General features: G+C 32.9%; 1 protein-coding gene across 2 annotated transcripts in view; it reads right to left on the reverse strand.

Annotated features, from left to right (window-relative positions):
* The window catches only part of LOC113399827 (titin-like), a 77,553-nt gene that overhangs the window by 55,617 nt on the left and 532 nt on the right, over window positions 1-21,404 (reverse strand). For both annotated transcript variants that reach the window (XM_026639072.2, XM_026639071.2), the window contains exons 2-6: window positions 11,869-11,978; window positions 8,482-8,699; window positions 7,866-8,054; window positions 6,091-6,234; window positions 5,389-5,482 (exon numbers count right to left, since the gene is read on the reverse strand). In XM_026639072.2, coding sequence (XP_026494857.2) covers window positions 5,389-5,482; window positions 6,091-6,234; window positions 7,866-8,054; window positions 8,482-8,699; window positions 11,869-11,978 — 755 coding nt within the window. The remainder of the gene's footprint in view (window positions 1-5,388; window positions 5,483-6,090; window positions 6,235-7,865; window positions 8,055-8,481; window positions 8,700-11,868; window positions 11,979-21,404) is intronic.

The following is a 21,404-nucleotide window of genomic DNA, read 5'->3' on the forward strand; positions in this document are numbered from 1 at the left end:
TGTAATATTCCGAAAATATCTAATAATTATTAAATCAAGCCTACACATACGACGTACTGGATTATTTCTAGGTATGATTATTGTACATATTCATTATTATTATTACAAATAATCAATTATTGAATTTAAAAATGTTAGTCACAATCATGTTTCTGTTCGATTGATAAAGTAAATGTCTTCGTTGATTCGAGATTAACGCAACATAAACTGTAACAACAACATAGTTATCCAGAACAACGTAACGTGCTTATTAACATCAGATCCAAGTAGCAATTGCAAGAGTAATTTCCAAGCTTGTTAAATACTAGTTTCCGACCGCGACTTCGCCTGCGTGTGTATTAAGTACCCGACGACGATGAACGACGATAGGTGAATAGTTATGATGTGAAAACATAAACAAACTGACATTCGCATATATAATATAACGATTATGATTTTTAATTAATGCGTTTTAATTTTAATATGTCGCTGTTAAAGCTGTATGTCTGCACTGTGCGAGTGCAGTGTGTCCGAAGTGATCGATATAGTTTCGTGCAGCGACGCGGGCTGACGAGGGAGTAGCGCAGGGGACGGCTGCGACTCCGCGGCGCCCGACGCGCGCACCTTACCGCGATTAAGTTGTAAATTATACCAGACGGGCTTTGTTCGTGATATACAATGTTATAATAAGAATATTGTGTGTGATTAATATTCTACATAAATAAATTTGGCGAATAGACAATATATTAGTTACTTACGATATAAATCGTATCGATAAAGTGAGAAATAAGACACAATCTATGTAAATCGGGCTGTTCAAACTATTTTTATTGTCTATATACATTCGTTTCATATTTATATAATTATATAATAAGAAAATCATCCAACAAATATATTCTCTTAATTTGTACGGAGTTCCATAATTAAAGGGAATATCGAAAATGACCAAAATACTTTTAGAGTCAATTTCATTCATCGTTCAATAATTCACGAAACGAAAATGTACTTAACAAAAACCCGAAATCTATATATATAAGCGAAATTCCACTGATTTATCACGAAATATTAGAAACTATAACACCTACAAACTTGAAATTTGGCAGGTAGGCTCCTTAAAGTGTGTAGACTCCGCTAAGACTCCGCTCCGGATTTTACGAAACTAGAGTCGAGTTAAAAGGAGTAAAACGGATTTTTGTAGTTTATCAATTTCGCTGCGGATAAAGCCGCAGGTTCAGCTAGTATATCATATAAGATAATGAACAAAATTGTAGTGAACCTGTGTCAATCAATCATGCAGACCTTACATCCGACGTGTTAACATTGTAATTTGCAAATGTAACAAAATGAAGACACGAAATCCTTATAAATTACACCGTTATGTCAACGCAGAGTATGATATGGCAATTTATCGTTCATCCCCCAGCATAACGCTAACAACTTAATGGCGGACACACGACCATAATGACTGAGAGGAGGGATTACAGAACTGAGGCGTGCTATTTTAGAATTCATTTAATTGTTTTTTAAACCATAGATCATGTCTAATAAATTGCTATTTGTATTGTTAGGAATGTATCAATCAGTAAAAAATTGTAAAATTGTCTACGTCTTAATCTCATTGTCTTCGATTCGATACCATCTATAATATTTGACAGTTGGTTTTGCGTATTTTTTTTAAACAAAATTGATAAACATTAAATAATTGTTTAAGGGTTACTTTCTTCTCGTAAGGAAAGGTGGCCTTGTCGAGCAATGGGATATTTGCAGATTGCATTATTTAAGATTCAAGGACTGGCTGCTTGGTCAAATGAAAAATCACAAGGTTAAAATGAAGAAGAAGAAAAAATATTGTGTAATTAACCAATAAATTAAAGCCGAGATGGCCCAGTGATTAGAACGCGTGCATCTTAACCGATGATTTCGGGTTCAAACCCAGGCAGGCACCACTGAATTTTCATGTGCTTAATTTGTATTTATAATTCATCTCGTGCTCGGCGGTGAAGGAAAACATCGTGAGGAAACCTGCATGTGTCTAATTTCAACGAAATTCTGCCACATGTGTATTCCACGAACCCGCATTGGAGCAGCGTGCTGGAATATGCTCCATACCTTCTCCTCAAAGGGAGAGGTGGCCTTAGCCCAGCAGTGGGAAATTTACAGGCTGTTTATGTTATGCATGTATGTATGTAACCAATAAATTAAAAACTTGTTTATTAAGAACTACACCCAGTGTTAAATTATAATAATATTATTGCATACCTTATACGATGAACGATATAGGCATGTAGTCATACTACCTCAGACATATTTCAACAAATTTTGATTATAAACCTTTTATGGTTCGTTTTTAAACCTAAATTCTACGAGCGAAATTCTAAGCTGCGAATTCTATAAGAGCCGATAGCCACCCCTTTTTTATAGGCTCATAATAATAAAACGGCTGATTAAACCGCCTTTTATGACAATTCGCACTTCGCACACGCATTCGTTGATGAAAACAATTGACTACCCTTTAATGTAAACTTGATTATGACATCCATTATACGATTTTGCAAATAATAAAGCGTGTTTCACACGACACGATTTCATTAAGTGAAGATTGTGCGTTATCAGATTGATCGTACACTGTATGTTAAATTGAATTGCCCATTTAAACGTATTGGATGCCCTGAGGCGATACTTTAGTTACATTTTGACATGTCAAAGAACAAATGCAAACGTACTTCGATTTCGAATGTAGTCCTGACATTAGAGGTCATTATTAGTGGGAGCGGGGCTTGTGTACGTAGCTGTAGGCTTTGAAGGAAAAAATGTAACGAATAACAATATATCAGACACAAAAATCGACTTTTGGTTTTGGATAAAAGTCAATCTTGAAACTACTAACTTAACTACAATACTAAATCTAAATTACATAAAAGATACTAAAAATTCCTTCACTAACAAAGTGTTTCAATAGAAAAGTGTTCGCAAATATATTAGCATACATACATACATATAACATTTAAATCACAAGAGACGAATAGAGAACGAAATTGATAAACATATATTTTTTATTATGTGTTATCCACGATAACGACAATCCACATTAACATTTAAACATATTAATATTTTCGATGATTAACGATGTCAGATGCTATAAGCGTCAACAGCGCAATGGCATAAAGGCCGCCTAACGATGTCAAAAGTCGCAGGATCAATCGTGATCCCTTGGGCATAGTAACTCCTAACACCAATTTTAAGCTTAAATGTATATAGAATGGGACTTTGCAACTACTTTTTTTTTAAATATCCACTATATAATCATCTATAGGTTTAAAAAAAAATTAAGGAAAATTGTTAAGAATATCTGTGACATTTATATTGATCGTTTAACCCTCGATCCTCAATGCACGACATTAACTTTAGATATATATGTTATCATGTATGCATACTATTATTATATTAATATATAATTGCGAAAATGTCTCTCTGTTTGCTGATCAATCAAAATTTCATGAAATTTGGTATGAAAAATTTGCATTCTAAGGGGGAACATAGGCTCATACATAAAACTTACGACCAACGCACGCCGTACAAATTTTATATATTGCTGGCCGTCCCGACTATGTGCGGGTTAAGTAGGGGTTTTACTATTTCTATTTTTTAACCAATCAAATACATACATCAACCCGTAGTGTCCTAATGCATTGTACAACTAGCCGCAGGAATATTTTTTCACGTGTTTATTTAAACATCACGTCATATTTCTGAAACTACCGAATCGAATTGCAAAGCGTGAAAGGCAATATTTAACTATATGAAACATTTACGAATAATACGTTATTGATATTGATAAAGATAAATACTTTGTAACAATTAAAATAAATTACACTTTTAAATTAGTCGTATTTTTCCACATTTTGTGAAACAAAAGATTTTTACTGCGCGTTTTCTTTCTATGTTGGCGCTGAATTTATTATGACTTCAATTTTTTTGTTATAATCTATTACAGTTTCTTCAAAGTTCTATTCGAAATCGCCTGGAGATATAACCGACTATAGCTCCGACTACGTCAGCATATGGAGATATTTTTCAAAAACATGCAAACTGTTAACAACTTCTACACTCTGACAAGAAACTGTAAACTACAATAATATGAAAGTTCCATATAAATTGAATCAGTTGCCTTTGCGTAAAACGTGAAAATGTGTAATAAAACTTACCTTTTAAAATATAATATTTTATAATATGTGTATAATATTTGCATAATCGCGTCCAAAAATATTATACTTCATACTAGTGTATATATTATGTATGTAGCATAACATAACTTTTTTATTAAGTAGCCCGACGTTTTGGATAAAAAGGTTGCACCTGTCGTGGACACAAGCTGTCTGTTAGCCGAGCGGATATTCCAAAAAGACTTCAAACACACGACAGTGTAAACCTTTTTAGACTCACCTTATTGAATACAGACTTAAGAAATGTCACAAATGTAAATTATCTCAGATAATATTTAAATTTGTAAGTAGTATATATATGATTAAAAAATAACTGTCGGATGATTAATAAATTAATTAAAGGTGCCAAATTTTTAAAAAAACAACAATAAGAAAACAAAAAATTATTGGACCTTAACAGACTTAACGAAGAGCTATCGATTATGGTCGTTTTCATTTCGCAATTCCTCAGATGAGGTGACAAATTTGCACAGGTGAAATTATGGCTCAATTTCGTTCCTGATTCAAACAAAACGAGTCATATTATTTAATTTCCTCTTTAGTATTATTTTGAGGAACGTCTGGTAAAAATATGCGATTCACTAAGTACCTATATATTTTTCCAAGCTCTTATTTAACCTGATATATCTGTTTGGTAGTTATAATAAGTCTTGGTCAAATCTTGTAAATTGAATCAGAAGCATTTCCTCTTGGCAGACAGAGTTGAATTTTTACATATTAATTAAATTCCGATGACAATGCATTTTTATGGGAAGCATGACCTATTCTGGTTGGCCCCTGACGAAGGAACTTTTCAACGGTCAATGATATTTTGTATATAAACAAACGAGAGTATTGGGACACCCGGTTAAAACAAAGTTGCTTTCGATACAATGACAAAATTGTTATTAAAAATCACGTCTGAATTAAAAAAAAAAAAAAAAACAATTTTTTTTTAAAATAATTTTACATAAAACTGTATACAGTAGAAAGAAACAGAGAAAAAGAGGATAAGGTAAGAGGGAGGCATAACGCTTTTTCCTTACGTGGCGATTTCGACCAGGACATTCTACTGTCAGCGGCGTTAAAGAATCTATTTTTAATAAATTCTAATCTATTTTTAATGAATTCTATTTTTAAATATGTATTTTCAATATAATTTTATTCGGTTTGCTCTCATATTACTATTACAACAATTTAGACTCACCAATAGCTCGTGAGACCGCCAGCTGTCCGTTGACGCGCCACGTGCCCCAGTACACCACTGAGCCCCCCGATGACTCTATTCGTTCTCGTTCGTCCTAATACAATAATGAGTTCCACTTAGCACTGCTTCCGTTACTTATTTCGTTTTTAAAACTATACTTCGTGGATAATTTCTCACTGAATCATTTTTGTATTTTAGTTTTTATTATGCAAAATAAAATAACAAAATTAATATAATAATATATGTAGTATCAATGGAAAAACTAGATATTTTATTTTTTGGATATAAATGAACCACATTACGCCTGATCTTAGGGTGCAAGGAAATTTCTATTCGCTTCTACGACACGAGGACACCCCACAATAATATCATTCGGTGCGGTTAAATCCTTAAGCTAAGTTCGACCTTTTTTGACAAAGATCACGAGCTCAAATCCTCGTCAGTACTGCTAAATTTCATACTACATAGAGGTGAAGGAAATCTTCAGGAAACATACACGTCTCAGACAATACGTCCCTTTTAATACATGGGGGATAATCTTATGCATCCCTAGGGAAAGTGTTTTAATGAAGTAAACATCTAAAATTTATAAATGATAAAATATTTTTATGAGAAATATTGTTACTAGCATTATAATATAAGCTAAGTATGATTTATTTATAATTTATTTTAATATCAACAATCCACCGGGGAGACACTGACCGGGCGGTCGGGCTTGTGCGGGTGCACGAGCTGCATGAGGCGCATGCGCTTGGCGAGCAGCGCCTGCGAGTCGCCCGCCCACGCCGCCAGCAGGCGCCGCCCGCGCACGCACACCGACACGGCCGTGCTGCCGCCCGCCGCGCGCTGCCACGCACACACACACGCGCGTTATATATCCGGAAACAATCACGAGCCATTTGTAAAAGGAACTCTTTGTTTCCATAGACAAACTGCCGAAGCTGAATACACGCACACTAGTAAAGAATGACGTTTGGCGAGTGTGTTCAGTGTTCCTCACTCATCGTCATCACCGGAAGGCAGCATACATAATATCAATTTTAGGCCGTAGGTAAACGGAGAATATTAACTATTGTTAATCAAAAAAACTTCTCTCTATTGCTTAATGTAATGTGTTTCTTTAGTATCGATGAATTCGACATTAATACCCGAATCAAACACAAACTCATAACGCCTGCTACTCGACGTCTGTAATTCCTTTGAGAAGCAATTGCATAAGATATTGCAACAGGATTCCAGATTACCAAAATGAAGCAAAATGAATTTTACTGCTCCATAACATACTCAACATTTGAATGAAATGTTAGTGTGCAAATACGAGGCATGAGTATATAGCTGTTACCCACTGGTATTTTGTTTCCAAACTGTTAAACATATTTCTTAAAGAATCCTTCCCGAATTGAATATATTACATTTAATCATAAGTTTTTCTTGTATGTCATAAACGTCTTATTGTAATTAAATCGAATTTATGTCACAGACTAGAATATTCAAATTGATAATTATAGCTAAAACTAATTAGCATTAAACACTATTTATAGAAAAACCAGTTCATCAAACAATAATTAATTAAAAATATATGTATTAGCTTTATATATAAAAATCTTCTACGTCTATGTAATCTTAAATGATTAGATTGTCAATAGACCATCGTATTGATGATGATTGGACCGGTATAATTCACCCGAACGAAGTCGGGACCGGCAGCTAGTTATACAATAAAAATCTCGCTATTACTAAAAGGTTAGGGTTAATAACATGTAGACTGGAGTAGTAACGTTTTCATAAATGTGCATGAATACGGAATAAATTAATGATAATTTATGTATAAACTGGAATATCCGGATCGATATAAAATATTTGATTAGTCACACAAATTAAAAAGATTTGATCGGTTACGGGTGTTATTAATATATACTTTTCTTAAATCTACATATTCTGTATAAAAACGATGTATATTTTGTGTAGCAAATTGTGAAATATTTATCCGATTTTTCGGATAATCGATAACTTTCGTAAGAATTATCTGAATAAGGGTAAAAATTGTTAATTTTCTAACTTGTATATTCTTGCTAGCATAAAATATTGTTAGTAGTAAAAACCGCTTAGCATTGCATTGTGCTGCCAACCGTACATAATGAAAATAATGTATTTTATATTACAAATGCTGTGATTATATCTCAACTGCCTATTCTCAAGGATCATCCGCCTTAAATGAATACTTTCGTCAACTTTGACATCACTGACTTTCATTTATAAGCAGTAGCTTTAATATTATTGTCATCCAAACTTTCGTCCCTTATTTATTAATATTGGATGAATGTGTTTAATTTTTATTTTTTGAGTTTCATAAATAACAGGAGCGACTTGTCATATTAAACTCTGCGGTGTAAGTCCTACTGACTTACTGATCGACAGACAACGCAGTCAGTCAGACAATCAATGGGTGTCAGAGTTTTGTCATGAAAACATCAAACCTTCTGATTGCTCTTCCTCACGAACTCGGCGTCGGTGCGCAGGTAGGCGTCGTCGGTGGCGCGGCGCAGGTCGCGCGCGAAGTGCGGGCTCTCCGCCAGGTACTGGTGCACGTGCGCCGCGCAGTACGTGGCGGCCGCCGAGCCCGCGTGCCCGTCGTACACGGCGTAGAAGCTCGTCGGCTCCGTCGTCTGCTGCCCACATACAACACGCAATCACACTCTGTGTCCACGTGCTTCGCCCAGGGTCAATTCAATTGATTAAACGAAGAATATGTCTTAAGAACTCATTTCATCAAAATCCTTGCCATCGTAGACTCTACCAAGTTAAATAGAAAATAGTTTCCAAGCACCCTCAGATTTCGTTTTATGTTTTATGTACTATTCATGCTGGTTAATAAATTGGCGCCTAGGAATTATTCAAATCGCCATTTTTAACCTCAATTAATTGTAACACATTTAATGGGAATGTGTACGATAATAGCCCAAGAGTTCAGTATAGAGCATGCGACGTCCACGTCACCAAGCGACCACTATAAGCTTCGGACATCGAGGGTTTAGCTTGTTCCGTCTAAAAATTTACAATTTTTTGCAATTATAACTTAAAAATACCACTTGCCTCAATGCCAAACAAGGCTTCGAGATTGCCAATCTCCACATGCCGGTCCTCCATAACTCTTCTTATATTTTTCGTGGCAGAGGAGACGGTGCGAAATTCTCTCATCGTTGGAGGAGGCGGTGGGGGCAGTGTGTCGAGGCGGGAATTGTCCAGATATCGAATGCACACGTCATTGACGCGTGCCGTCACTGCTTGCATTAATCGGAGGGCTACGTATTCTGTAAAACATAAAACAATTTTAAATTTTTAGTAATTATTTACCAAATCATAAATATTACGCACATGAATTATAACGTTTCAATCATTTAAACTCACACTCATTGCAGTTAATTTTAACTATGTCAAAAAAAAATTATTTACAAGTTTGCAAAAAGCATAATGCTTATATCAAATTTAAAAAAATCGCCAAAAAGTTTGATATTAGATTTTAACACGCCCACTTTTAAACCTATAATTATAAACAATAATTGTTTAAGTAACATGGACTAGAAATTGCCAACAGCCAAATGGTGTATATATACCATACCTATCTACTTAAAAAGTTTTCATATAATTGAAATTATATATTATGTAACTTCACATGTATTTTATATACCGTATTTCGCATAATCTGTATGTATGTCAACCTTTACTAGCCTGACTCGAACTTGTTTTTCGAAAATTAATAATTTTAGATAAAAATTCGAATTCCAATTGTAATAAAAATATGTAAATTGTTTGAATTAATTAGCTCATTTCTCATTTTTATTTAGATTCTCAATAAGAAAGTATAATACGTTAGTTAATGTTCTAAAAATAGTCATCGTAAATTAGACCTCAATTAATTATGATAGAAAATAAAATGCCTTCTGAAATTGCAATTATAAATTTAAATTAATCTCTCAAACTATTTTTATTTAAAATATAACGAGTTACAGTTTAAATTAATTACTAATAAATCTGCGACCTTCTGTGATCGAGTATGCCTTTCCACCTACAATTATTGCAATATGCAATATAATTATGCATTCATATATAACATAACTAGTAAATTATTTTGTATTACCCGACCTACATTCTAAATATAAAACATCAATCGAAGAAAGAACTTAGCAACACGCTTAAATAGTGCACAAAGAGTTGTGCCTTCGGATCGCATTTATTTATTTTCGACTTCATTAAAACCGGTCCCGATACCCACTCGCATCAACGAGAATTGTTATTCATTCGAACAGGCGTTAATAACTAATCATATACGAATTTTTAAACCGACAAAGATAGAAGTTAGCTTCAGAACATTTAGTAATAGTACTTTAATTAAGGACATAATCTTTATTAGGCAGTTATTTTATATTCACTTGGTATCGCACTCGTGAAATACTGAAACGCGATTTAGTGTTGTACGCAATTTTTATACGTATATCCCTATAATGATATAATTACTATAGTCAAATAGCTCATCGTGCGGCTTTACGCGCGTGAAATTTATAAAACTTTACCTCCAGCAGCCGCCATTTTACCCCCTCGAGGGGTGAATTAAAAAGCCTATGTACTTCACCGGGACTCAATTATCTACGAAACTTCCTCTAAATCGGTTCAGCGGTTTAAGAGGTAACAGACGGAGTTGCTCGCGCATTTTTAATACATATTAGTATAGATATAGATGCCGCTAACTTTTCTGACATATTATGATTGTATTCGGTGGAGACTATCGAGTTTGATCTTATGGACTATCACATTCTACAATTGTAATATTTAGTTATTTATTGTCAAAATTACTGAGGATAGAGTTTTGAAAAGAAATGCTTTAGGCTCATGAAATATTAGTAAAAGAAACTTAGCGGATTTATATTTATATTTCACGAGTTATTATTTATAGCGAATATGTACCTCAAATCTTGCACTGGAGTTTCAGACAGTCCATCTAATAAGATGAAGTTTTGCACATGCTTGGTACTAGCGTGTTTGTTTTTGTCCTCTTTTTAAAACAGGTTTTCTTTTTTTATTTATTTTATGTTCTTGTCTACTATAACCTGTTGCATAAGGTCGTTTCCCCAATTTTATCTGCTTATTTTAGTTCTCTGTTATTAATGATGAGTCAAATTAGGCGCGTCCTAATATTTAACGGTCAGTTTTATGATGTAACCCAGTAGATAATACGACAACATTATGATATCATATATACATAAATACAATAAGCATTGTTTCTCAATTATGGCAGAATATGCGTCTTATAAGCATCTCGTTATCGTGGATAAAATTTAATATTATTATGCGTTGCCGTTCTTATCTTTAATTATATTTATAAAAAAACGAAGGAATCATATATTCTATTCCACGACATTCATTGATTTATATTATTCAATTCGTTCAAATGATATTAAGTATCAAACAACCTAACACAGAGACGTTCACATAAAATAATTAAGTGACAGCACTTTTGACGTATTAACAAAAAGACGCGTCTTTCGATTACCCAGAATTGGTAAACGCTTTTGTTGGTTTAATAAAATGTTTTGTTTTATAATCTGAATACAATATGTAAAAAGGACCCTAGGATCAATAGGTAAGCATAGTCTAGCTCGGTCCTAATTTTTAAAGCCTAGCCTCTTTTAACAAAGACATTAAATTTATTTAAAAATGTAAAAAAATACACTTTATACAACACATATACAAACAAATAATCTCTGAAAATTTGGTTACAACATTGTTCCAGTATGGAACAATGTAGCGGGTATCGAATGACCTTCAATAATACTGAATGATTGATCATCATTGAATGTCTGAAGGAGGTCAGGTCAAGTAGGCAAAGTAACAATATTCGTCTTTTATGTATGAGTGAGCGCATATCGATCGGTCTAGCTTCAAAGTTACGACAGAGTTATGGCGATCGTAAAACGACAAAGATATTTTTAAGATACTTTCGCAGAACATTAAAGTGTAGACGGCAACTTTGGCATGTAATATTATAGAAGTGAAAACAAATTTTGTAGGTGTTTTTTTTTCGATAATTTTGTACTTTAGTCTCCAAACTTTTTGATAGAAATACAGAATTACCTGCCTATTGGTTGTATATATGTAAAGATATAAACACAAACACATGTTAAGGATACCATTTTCGGGTTACAATTCGAAAATGATGTACGCATTACATACGTTTAAGAACGTTGCTCTCATTATCAACCTCGTAGTTTTAATTCTCTTCGCGCCTCAAGAACTACATTCCTTTTTTAAAATGATATAGCTATACAGGAGTACACTTGACTATAGGTGACATGTAGCATTAAAAAGAAAGTCATAACACATTCATTAATCACATAAAATACTTTTTGACAATCTTCCACTCATGTCTTCATATAATAAAGGGAAGATCTTATTAATAAACTTATATATGAATGATAATATTACCTGATTCATCAGAATTATATCCAAATTCGTTGGGATGTTTCTTAGATGCGACGCGGACTTCGTCAAGTATGATCCGTTGTAGTGGAGCCATCAACGTAAGAGGGCATTGTCTGGAATCAAAAAGTTAATTATAAATGTACAGCAAAAAATATTTAAAAATAATTTACTGTTTGGTATTTTATTTAATTCACAACGAGCTCGGCGGTGAAAGAAAACCTCGTCAGGAAACGTGCATATTACGTCGGATTAGAGTCTGCCACACGTGTATCCATAACAAACGTGTGGTCTAAGCACCACGGTTTGGTTACTTCTTCGTTAAAAAAGGATTATCGCAGCAATAGGACAAGTTAACTTTATTAAACCTATTCATTTTTTCCATTAATTTGTAACAAGTAGATCAAATTCTATGCAAACATATAACCCGACGTAAAAAATGTTTCCACCTTAAACATATCATAGAAGAAACCCATTAAAATAAATCGATATGGGTTTTTTCATAGGAAACATGATAACACTAAACCTATGGTTAAATATGACTAACCTTACAATTACCCCCTAAGAGCCAGACTTGTAGCGCTGAACTACACTATCGTGATGAAAGCAAATGATGGTTCTTTATAAACCATTTTAAAAAGAAGTAAAATATCACGGAAAATACTTTTATATGGGCTTGTATTATTGAGATTTGGTTTTAATAAAGTTTATCATTTCTCAGTTAATAATTTTCATCGTCTATAAGAACTAAAATGTTCACATTCTGGAATTGATTGATACAATCTTGTTTTTTTTTTAAATGGACTTTAATAAAGTTACAATGTTATATCTATAGGCAATTTCGATCATAGGAGCAGGAACGATAAACAAACAACTTAGACAATGGAATGAAGCTTACATCAAAGTACATAATATTCCAATTCGAACTAATTTTATCGCTCGAAATTAACACTTTTGTTTATCTATGTAGTTTCTATTTTAAATATTTTTATTATTATAATTTTTCATAACGTATTTTTTAACATTTATCGCCAGGTCATCATAACATAAAATTAATAATTATTAATCTAGTATCTTTCTAATAGTAGGGGAGGCCAGGATCCTAAATTTCCAGTTGCTTGAGCGTCATGGAAACTTATTGAATTCGAAAGTTAATGTTTTAAAAAGAAAAAAAGTTAATTACAAGTTTGTTATTTATGTGGGGAGTAGAGCGGGTAATCATTGTTAAAAATGTAAAAAAAAAATCACCTGTATAAAAGTCCTCGAGCGTGTCAGCCATTAATAGTATAAACGCGCTTTATATTTCTGACAACCACGATATATTAATCTGACGATTAAGTCGAGGAGGCTGCCTTTAAAAAGCGGTTGAAAAATCAAAAAAAAAAAAGTTTCTCGAGCGTGTCAGGTTTTCATAGTATATGTATATAGAACCCTCAAAAGTGTCGTATTAAAATTTCTGACGATTTGGATGCGGCACATAGGAATAATTATTTTTTTTACTCCGATACTCCGGCGCGTCAGATTTTTATGCAGGGGGTTCATATTGATATGAGTCTTCCTGAATAATAATCTGACAATTACATAAAGGATTATTCTTATTCTGACCGATTTAAAGGAACTCTAGAAACAAGGTATACGTATTCATATATAAAAAAGGTATAATTTATTAATAAAAAAATCAAATAGAGACCCGTATAGAATATACGAATGCAAATGTTAATTCTCATCTTCACTGGCTGATTCATCTTCGAAGGTTGATACCACTTCTTAAATTTCCTGGACATCTTCGTCATCTCGGGGTTCTGTAACCATGAATGGTTATGATCATTATGTTATATTTGTTATGATAGTATAGTATATGAAATAAAACGTACCTAAATCAGAAGTATCTCCTAAAATGTCAGGTGTTATGACAATATCTTCATAAGCTTCAGGTAGTTGTTTTTCAAGGAACCAAGTTGGCTCCAATTTTCCATTTGTTGCTCGATTTTCTTACAGTAGGCTTCACTTTTCGATACTCCAAAACATGAATACACTTTTTTAACGTTTCTGGAGTTTTTTTTTTATTTTTTCACCAGTTTCTTTTTTACAAAAAGCACACGTTATACTTACGTCAATCATGATTATAATGGATGTAAGACTCCATTATAATCATGATTCATTCTAATCACTTTAAATAGACAAAACACCACAAACACGCGAAAGCGTCAAGCGTCTACCAAACACAAAAACGCCCCATGGAAACCGTCAGATTATTATATCTCTATGTTTTCTACGGTGTTTCCTTCGATTTAAAAAAATTTAGAAGCGCGCTCGAGTATTTCGAGATAACATTTTTTTTTTGCAACTTCTGAGCTCGCTAATTTCTTAACGCCACGCCCATATCGTCAGATTATTGAAATATACACTTTTCTAAATGTAATTAATCTGTCATTACTTAATCTGACGCGCTCGCGTTTTTCAGAGGATCGATATTTTTTTACTAATCTGACGGCCTCTCCTCCCCCATACTAAGGGTTGATACTTTATAAAAGTATATTAAAGGGTACAAAGATTCTTCCTATATGTTTATCTGACACGCTCGAGCCACTGCAAAAATCCCCTCTTCGCCTCCCCTACTATAACGTTATGGATACGTTTGTTTGCTTGGGTGTTTGTTATTTATTGCCACCAAAACTGCTGATCGGATTCTTGCCAAATGTATAAATGGTATATTATGTTCTGAAATAATTAGGATACTTTATTAATCTTAATTATTGAAATAATATGACATTGCAATGTGGTATACATTTGTAATGTGGTTTTCGTTATTGAAGCAAGTGGTTTACAGTTAATGGCTATTGTTGCAATTTCAAATAGCTACACCAAATACATGAATTGTATCGCAAATGAAGAAAATATTATTAGCGATTCGTTTAAAATGTAGTCGTATCGATAGGGTTATTATTCTATTCTTGGTTGTTATCCAACCAGATTAAAAAGTCCTGAATGATTAATCATTCGTTCATTGACACGTATATAAGATATGTTTAAGCTAAAAGATAACATTTATCAGACTACACAAATGGAAGTCAGACTAAATGTTTTCGCCTACACCGATACCATTCCAATACAGGTAACATCGGTGCATTCACAATGATGAACAAAAAATAAATAAACTGCGAGGCCGTTCACTCGTATTTAGTCGGAACATGTGTTAAATTTCCCTGTTCCCCAATCGAGTAAAGTACATTCACGAAATAAAATGCGGACGCGTACGTCTGTAGGATACATAAAAAGGTCAGTGCTCTTGGCGAGCACAACAATATCTAATGAAATCCTGACACTTTAAGATCAAATGCTTCTGGCAACGACTATGGTATTTTTCCAAAGGCACTTTAGCCATTGAAAAGTACTAGAATCTTATGATATCATTTAACGTGAATTGCATTGAGCTGTTGCCAATTATATTGTTCAAGACATAAATATTAATGTGATGATTAATTTATACATGATGTATTCAATTTACTCTAAAATAAAACATACTATTTTTATGACGATATTTCTTGTGTAAATTATAAGCTGAAAGCAATAAAACGGTCGCATTTACGAATTATATTGCTTCGAAGAAATTATTTCGTCTGGAATTATTATCAACAATTAAATGTGAAAGTTAGGAGGTGAGTCGTCCATTGACTCTGTCACACTATCAACGCATCCGTACTTCCCACGCGCACGCGTGTCAATTTGTGCAACGGACATAAGGGCATTTTCATAAAGACGCCAATCGTATTATATTATTTTCGCCGCAGGTCACCTACATATTAATGCTTCCGTCGCCACTGTTCTAAGGATGACATTCTATTAATATGCAATTTGTATTGTATTCATTTCCTGAATCCCTGTTATGGATTTAGCATCGATGAAATGTATTCCGGTACTTCACTATACTTTACATCACATATCTACATAAAAAAATATGTTTTAATTTTTTTGTCTTCGTCTAAACAGATGCACATAATACATATGAAACTATACAATTTCACTTTCGAAACTTACACCTACGTAAAATAATACCTCAGTCGACAGACGCTGACTGCTTGTAAAAGTGATATGTAATTACATTCTATTCAGTCGCATTTACTATGGAAATCTATTGGATTATTACTTTTGTTTACAAAAAAAAACGTCTAGATATGAAACGCATTTAGGTCATCAGAAAATAAATAATAAAGTTGATTGTTATCAGTAAATTTCAAGTGATATCAGCGAAAAGATATATTTTATATTGTAAACACTATAAAGAGGCCGATTGTTAACTAATTCCATTTTCAAATTTCTAGTTTGCGAGTGGACCCTGAATCTTATCGAATATTTTATTTGTAATTTAGTATGTATTGTGTGCACAATCACATTTTTCGAAAACTACCATTTTTCTATACTAAAAATATTATAAAGAGGAAAACTTTGTTTGTTTGGTTGTAATGAATAGCCTCAAAAACTACTGGACCAATATAAAAAATTATTTCTCTATTCGAAAGCTACATTATCCACGAATCTCATAGGCTAAATTTTATTTTGGAAAATAATAGGGTTCCGTAAGATGTTTGGGTTTTACGGACACAAGGTGTAAAAAATCAACCAAAAAAGTTACTTATTTTGCGTACGCTGCCTAAACTATAAAAGATAGAATCATAAAATGTTCAAATTAATTGTAGATCTTTTAAATATCTACAAAAAAGTCCGCGACACACTATGCCTATCTATGTCGAGTGAGGCACAACAACCATTTTTTTATTTAAAAATCTTGAATTTTTTTTGGACTACATTTAAACGCATTTATTTTACTCATGCTATTAATCCTCATCAAAATAATTTCTCCCAGAAATGAAACAGTCAACGAAATAAACAATTTAATTATGCAGAAAGTACGGGGTGAAGTTAAGTGGTATAAATCCATAGACACCGTCACTAACATCGAGAACGCAGTGCACTACCCCCAGGAATTTTTAAATTCTCTGAACCCCGCTGAGCTACCACCTCATGAACTGTCGTTAAAACTTGGCACGCCAATAATGCTTCTCGGAAATTTAAGCCCCCCCAACATGTGTAATACAACACGAGACTTCTTATAAAGGAGTTAAAAGATAATTTAATAGTAGCGAAGATTATTATCACCGGCCCTGCAGCTGGTGAATTAGCTCATATACCAAGAATACCCATGATTCCTACTGATTTGCCTATACCCTTCAAAAGGCTCCAATTTCCAGTAAAAATTTCTTTCGCACTAACGATAAAAAAATCCCAGGGCCAAACATTCAACTCAGGAATTGATTTACGAAAATAATGTTTTACGCATTGGCAATTTTACATTGTCCTATCACGAGTCAGGGATCCCGACCATCAGTATATTTTGTTACCTGAAAATAATTTAACATCAAATGTTGTTTATAGAGAAGCTCTACAATAATCGCTTTAGCTATCTATCCTAAAACAACGGGTTGCACTCCGGGACTGCCGGCAGAAGTGAAAATTTAGTATTAATTACATTTCAATATTTTCATCATTAACAACTTTAACATCCACATAAAGACAATCTATGCAGCCTGCGGATAATGACTGCGTCGTCGATGTTACTGTCGGTGTCTGTGAATTGACGTGGGAATCAATTTGACAATTTGCTGACCGTGTCTTTCCCGGGTAGTATTTTTGCAGCGGTAACCGATATCCACGCGGGCGGAGTCGCGGGCGACCGCTATTAAGCATATAAAAATATAATAAGCTTTGAATTTTCAAAAAATATTCAATGTACACCTACAGATTCGGTCGATTTACTCTTTAATTATATGTATAGAAAAAAATTGTCGGTAAATAATTTTACAAAATCAAAAATCAAGTCATAATATAACTATTTACATTACATCCATGATTTATATATTGTTATAGTTTTCATAATTATCGCAAAGTTTAAAAAAATCATCTTCTTCTATTTATTTTAAAATTTATGTTATGTTATGTTATTTAATTTTTTCTTTATGGCTTATTTTGATTTCCGTTTGAGATACGCAATCCGGTCACAAATCCGAAATCTACGCGGACGAAGTCGCAGGCAGAAGCTATTATTTTATAAATAAAGAGAACGAGAATTTTTAATCTTCGGTTAGGAATGTAACCCAACCTAACCTGAGCCTAAATTCGGTCCTGAGCTAGGCGCTTAAAATGTCATCAAACAATTTTGATGTTAGATCAAGGAACTCTAAATAAAGGCACGCCTTGATAGTGCGTACATAATTGATGACCTCATTATTTGAATTGCCAAGTTTATCACACCTATTTTAAGCTTTAATAAAACGCATTGCCCACCGGTCGCCACAATCATTCATAAGCCCATTGGATAATATCAACCAATTATTTACCAATAATAAAATCTTTCTGGAATTCAAAATATCAAAACTCTAATCTGTAACTGTAAAACATAGATTATTAAATTTAGTGACATTTAAAATTAGCATACAGGATAGCGAGGTGGGCGAGGAAACCTGTTCTTTGATCTATAATTTCAAATATTCTTGAAAAGCCAATAATATGTAAATTATTTTAAATATCAGCTTGATAACAAATATAGACTTTTTTAGGATTCAAGCCGCAATCACTTGTGAGTATAGAATTTTTATATCTGTTACTCTTCTAAATATTTCAATTATTCAACTAAAACCTTGCACTTGGTGGGTTTATGGCAACCAACAATACTTAGTATTAGTATGTTCCTATTTGAAGGGTGAAGCCAGTGTGACTACAGTCAAAAGGGATATAACATCTTAGTTCCCAAGGTTGGTGGCGTTGTGTTGGTTGGTTAATATTTCTTACAGCGCCAATGACTGTGGGTGATGGTGACCACTTACCATCTGGTAGCCCATTGCCTGTCAACCTAACTATATCATAAAATAAACCTTGATTGTAATATTTACTAAAAAAAGGCAATGACATGATTTTGCCGTATTTTTTTATTATTAAATTCATCGCGTTTTTCATTCAAAAGAGATTCATTCTGTGTCACAATCTTTGCGTCACATTCTTCTGTTACACTTATCTGACAACCAAAAAAAATTCATACACATTCGGACACTTACGGATATTTTGATTTATGTTAAACTCTCAAGTAACCTACTTAGCCTACACAAACAGTATTCCACAAAGTTATGTGACGATATATTTACATATTCCCACACGACCGCAACTTGTTGATTGAGTCTATTAAATTTCGCTGTTATTTGCAACTTATTGTTAGCCATTGTTATTGTACTCGATCGTAATATTAGCGTTGCATCGTGTATACAATGACAAGATAACGTAAACAATGACTCACGCGTCTAGATATAAAATAATTCACAAAATAAAACGCTAGAATTGCGATTTGTAATAAGCTATTTCTTGGTATTTATATGTAGTGAGATATTATGCAATGAGGTATGATGCGCAAAGTCGTAACACGCAATTTACGCTAACTTGCGGAATAAGTTGGGCTTAATGAACCGTCTAGCAAATTACGTCAAAGTAGGAACACCTCCCAACATTCCCGGCGTCGGTTTCATCTTGAAACTTACTACATATTTTAATATAAAGTGAATTGCGTAAAATCTCCTACACAAATGAATAATGTACGTATACGTAATAAGTATTATATGAAATGTACACAAATATTTTAACGGTATTAAACTTATGTAAGGTTGTGTTAAAAAAAAATATTACCTTTCTAAAATAGACATATAAAGTTAAGTGACGGGAAAAAAATATTTAAACAATCGTAAAATCTTTTCAGTCTAGTTAACTTTAATGATTAGATAACATTCGTTTGCTATTCTCTATTTACATAAGTATTGTTTTGCGAGCAAAACATATGAAGTTTAATTTAAAAGGATCATAAAACCCAATGTGCATTTGAAATTGCGACTTTATCATTAAAAGAATATTAATATTTTGAACACATACAAGTAGATTAAAAATAAATCATTTTATCATTTCCTTATTCGAATAAATAATAAAATGATGTCGACGTTATGTTAGTTCCTTGAAACAAAGATTCATAGGCCTTTAACGGCCGGTTCTAACCCTCCTCAATATGATACAGGAATTTCCCAGTTCTTACCCCCCATATACCTAGGTTATTGTAGCACAACAAACTCTTAGCAGGCTTACTTTACTCACGATACCCACATGCTATATGTTAATCTGAAGAAACCGCGTACCAAATCGAAAAAGAGACATAATAGTACAGTAACACTAATTCGTGTTAGTTTTTGCGTATATTTACGATGTATTAAATAATTTTCCTCGTAAGAAATCATGACGGAAAATCTAATAATAACAATTATATTACGTATATGTGTGTGTGTCATATTTACGAGCGCGGTTGTGTGTATCTGAAATGACTATAAATCAGCACATTTACAAACAACGAAGGCGTCACCTGCGGTTGTGATCACACCGCCCAGGATGAGTAATACATATTTTACTCAATCTCTGATTAAATCATTGTACACACTGCCATACTACTAAATATCAATGTTCTTTCCTTGACTTAGACATGCTACTAATTAAAAATGAAGAATTGTTACTTGACACTTTCATTCACACTTGAACAAATATTTTTTGTTTTAAGTAAATATTCTGAGTTATTCTTAATGGTCAATGCCCTTTGTGAGTTATAAATGCAACTAGTATGGAGTTTCATTTATAAAATTAATAATGCACAGAATAGAAAAGAATAAAGATTTTATATCTATTTAAAATAAGAGCAGCCTTGACATTTATTTACATGACTGCAGTTAACTATCATTTAAGCTTACTGATTGATGTGATTATTAGAACTTATTGAAGTAACGCAGACATAAAATAGTTGTTTACATTTTCAGAATACTACAATGCATTTATATTTATCAAACATATATTAAGATTAAAAGCTCTACTTTAAAAAATGTTATTTTGCCACCAGACGCAAGATGCTTAGATAAAAGAAATTAAGAAATCCCTTTATACCATAACATAACATACATTTAGTTATATGTTTATGTCATATATGTCATTTATTTAAGTAAATATTCTAGTACCTTAATCAGAATTATATTAAGAATATTTGATTAATATATCTGAAGTTAGTCTTGTCACAGTAGTTAACATTATTACCATTCCGGATATTTAATCTTATGGCTTTATATAGAGTGACATAAAAATATAATTTGAAGATTTTTAATGAATAATTCAAAACTTATTTAAACAATTAATTATAAATATACTTTTAGATCCTACTAACTAATTGTGTTATACTATATGTAGAATACAAGGGAATTTGTGATTTAAATCTAACCAGCCACCAATTTGGATTGGAGTGTGACAGAATAAACTCCAATCCTTCTACTCAAAAGGGAGAGGCGGTCTTACCCCTGTTACTTTAGATTATAATCTAGTTACTATAGTAATATTTGTAAATTAATAGAATTTTTTTTTTAGTCAAGAAATTGTCTCTAAAACTTAATTTATTTTTTATATTATATTCTATTGTATAT

This window comes from Vanessa tameamea, chromosome 8 (assembly GCF_037043105.1).
Source record: "Vanessa tameamea isolate UH-Manoa-2023 chromosome 8, ilVanTame1 primary haplotype, whole genome shotgun sequence".
Classification (NCBI taxonomy): domain Eukaryota; kingdom Metazoa; phylum Arthropoda; class Insecta; order Lepidoptera; family Nymphalidae; genus Vanessa; species Vanessa tameamea.